The sequence below is a fragment of the Poecilia reticulata genome, linkage group LG9 (genome assembly GCF_000633615.1).
Source record: "Poecilia reticulata strain Guanapo linkage group LG9, Guppy_female_1.0+MT, whole genome shotgun sequence".
Taxonomy (NCBI): Eukaryota; Metazoa; Chordata; class Actinopteri; order Cyprinodontiformes; family Poeciliidae; genus Poecilia; species Poecilia reticulata.
Genome location: NC_024339.1, coordinates 32,797,141 through 32,800,231, shown reverse-complemented (window position 1 = coordinate 32,800,231; position 3,091 = coordinate 32,797,141). Strand labels below are relative to the sequence as shown.

Below are 3,091 nucleotides of genomic sequence, written 5' to 3'. Positions count from 1 at the left end.
ATTACTTTTATGGACATAATTACTAGGCGCAGCCGAGGTGTTGAGGGGATCCGTTTTGGTGGCCTTAGGATCGCATCTCTGCTTTTTGCGGATGATGTGGTCCTGTTGGCTTCATCGGAACGTGATCTGCAGCTCTCACTGGAGCGGTTCGCAGCCGAGTGTGAAGCGGCCGGGATGAGGTTCAGTGCCTCCAAATCCGAGGCCATGGTCTTCAGCTGGAAAAGGGTAGAGTGCCTTCTCCGGGTCAGGGGGGTCGTCCTGCCTCAAGTCTGGGCCTCCCTTCTGAAGCTGCTGCCCCCGCGACCCGACCCCGGATAAGATGAATGGATGGATGGATGGGTGGATGGATGGATGGATGGATGGATGGATGGATGGAGTTGGTTATTTTTCTTTTCCTCCACAAGGGGCGCTGTTGTGTTAGATTTATTTAAGGCCACTGCAATAATAATGTCATTTCTTGTACTAGTTCATTATAAGATATGACATTAAACATGAGCAACATCAATTACACTTCAGAGCAGTAACACCCATAGTTTGACATCTGTCAAACTATGAGGGGCTTTACTTTTAAATTTATCTTCCACATGAGGTTCCATCTGAGATGGAGATTCAGATTCTAGTTGCAATGTTGGAAAGTTTCTCCACAGAATCACTGTAAATATTAACCTATAATGTGTTACTGAAATGTCTTATGAACACCTTAATATACATCTGATGACTTTTACTTGAATGGACCGGACTTAAAAGAAATTATTTTATTAATCTCTGCAGTTTTTCAGGTATTGAGTGATTTTCTGATCCAAGTTGTCACAAATAAAGCTGACCTTTGACCTTCTGCCTCTCTGCTGTTTCCTCATCAGAAACTGATCAGACTATTTATTTTGGACCCGTCAGTTTGTTACAGCCCAGCTTCAGATTCAGTCTCACACATAGCAGCACCAGGAGCTTTTAATATTTTAAAAATATTGTTTAATCAGATATTTTACTTCAGAGAAAATTAAAAAGTTCTTTATAGGGACCTATCATCTGATCATCATGTGGAAGAAAATAAAACCTTTAAAAACTGATATCCTGTTTCTGGATGTTGATGAATCATTAAATTAAATTGATTTAACAGCAGCTCTGCTCCTTTGCTTAGCTGAGCTCACAGTAATTCTTCTGAAAAGAAAAGAACCAGTTGTTCTGGTTGCTTTCAGTGTTTCCATCTCTGGATATTTTACTGTCTTCTTTCAACCGTCTGAAAATAGTAGATGAACAGGAAGAGATGAAGGCTTTCAGTCACTGCACTGTAAAACATTTTAGCTACATTTAGTTGTGTTTACTTTCTTCTAATCTTTAAGTCGAATAAATTTAGTCAGTTTTAGATAAACAGATTCCCAATTGAACTTATGTAGTGCAGCTGTAACAAAATGCTATGTAAGGCTTTGTTTACATGGGTGGATGCTACCTAGCCATGCTAACCTTTACCTTCCCGCCAGCAAACAAACGAAAGGAACAAACTAAAGGATAGTGATGGACCAGTCAACACAGAAACCTCGGCACATGCGCCGAGCAAGCAAGATGAAGCCCTGTGTCGATGCGCGTATCACTTTAAGGAAAACCATGTGACCCATACAGTTTGGATGTGACCGTGACAAATTGTACTGATGTGGGACAAACTGTGGCGAGACGTTTGTGGGTTTGTTGGGTGGAGAAACTTTGTGTTCTTTTCTTTGAGTTGTTTTTTGGCTGGTATTTAAAAAACGGCATGGATCAACAGAGGAAGAGGAAGTTTTCTCCATGTGGGATCATTTTGTATGGAGAGCCATTTCAGCCAAAATTAAAATAAATAATTGGATTTATTTATTTTTCAGATGATCAATTTCTCTTTTTCATTTATCTATTTTTCATTATCTATTTTTCATTTATCCCTTCATCTATTTACCCATCTTCATTAATCTATTTTTTAATTTAACAATTTTTCAATTTCCTTTTTCCATTAACCTGATTTTCTATTTCCCAGTTTCATTAATCAATTTCTCATGTATCCCTTTTTTATTTACCTATTTTTCTTTTATCTATTTTAATTTAACATTTGTTTGAACAATTGTTAATTTTCCCATTTTCCAATTTCCCTTATTCATTTAGTATTTCCTTATTTTATTATTTATCACATTCTATTTCCCCGCAAAACTTAGAAAAAAATAAATGCAAATGAGGAGAGGCACGTCATCAGGCTACAACTTCCCCAATTGKTTGGTTAGCGTCACACCCATACTTTGCTTCAAGAAAGATGGCGACCTACTAACGGGTTATCAATAARCTGAAGCTCATTAACTTCATTAGAAAATAGTGTTATTACTCCTGACTTTAGTTTTCGTGTGACCGCTCAGACAGAACGTGTTTCAGTTGGCGGCTCTCATGGACTCAGAGCTTCACCGTCGGGAGTTTTTATAGTTTGAACGAAGCGGCCGCTGAAGTTGGCTTACGATTGAAGGTTCRGGACACCTTCGTAGCTACCAGCTGTGATCCAACTATAAGGAGCAACTYTACTGTACATCGTAAGTGAACTGCAATATCCAGTGGCAGCTCTACGGAGCATCGAGCTGAAAGAATGAGAGTGGAGAGTCTTGGAGATCTGCATCAGAGGCCATCTTTCAGACATGCACCGCTGCTGTCCGTCCAGGATCCTCCGGTTGCCCAGACGTTGCACGGTAAGCTACCGCTGATGTTTGTTTTACAACTAGTCATATTTAATCAATAGGGCTCAATTACGATAGTGGAAGGTTTTGAGTTGATCTCGGCAGTAGGTGACAAACTAAACGCCTCCAGGATGTTGAGACCAGCACGTCCTCTGATCCAATACATCTTATTAAGGATAACATCAACAAAACGTGTTCAAATTAATAGCCCAACAAAATTAATAATCGCAGTAATTATTGTTTAAACAAGGTGTGTGCATTTCTGTGCATTTCGGTACCATTACAAAAATAAAAAGGGACTCAAAGACCCTGATGATCAGATCCACATATCTGGGGTCGGGTCGCGGGGGCAGCAGCTTCAGAAGGGAGGCCCAGACTTCCCTCTCCCCAGCCACTTCTTCCAGCTCCTC

The 3,091-nt window shown here is 40.1% G+C and overlaps 1 protein-coding gene across 1 annotated transcript in view; it reads left to right on the top strand.

Annotated features, from left to right (window-relative positions):
* The first annotated feature begins 2,593 nt into the window (after positions 1–2,593).
* LOC103470790 (GTPase IMAP family member 8-like) overlaps positions 2,594–3,091 on the top strand; it is a 10,178-nt gene continuing 9,680 nt past the window's right edge. The window contains 1 exon segment of the mRNA XM_017306545.1: positions 2,594–2,693. Coding sequence (XP_017162034.1) covers positions 2,594–2,693 — 100 coding nt within the window.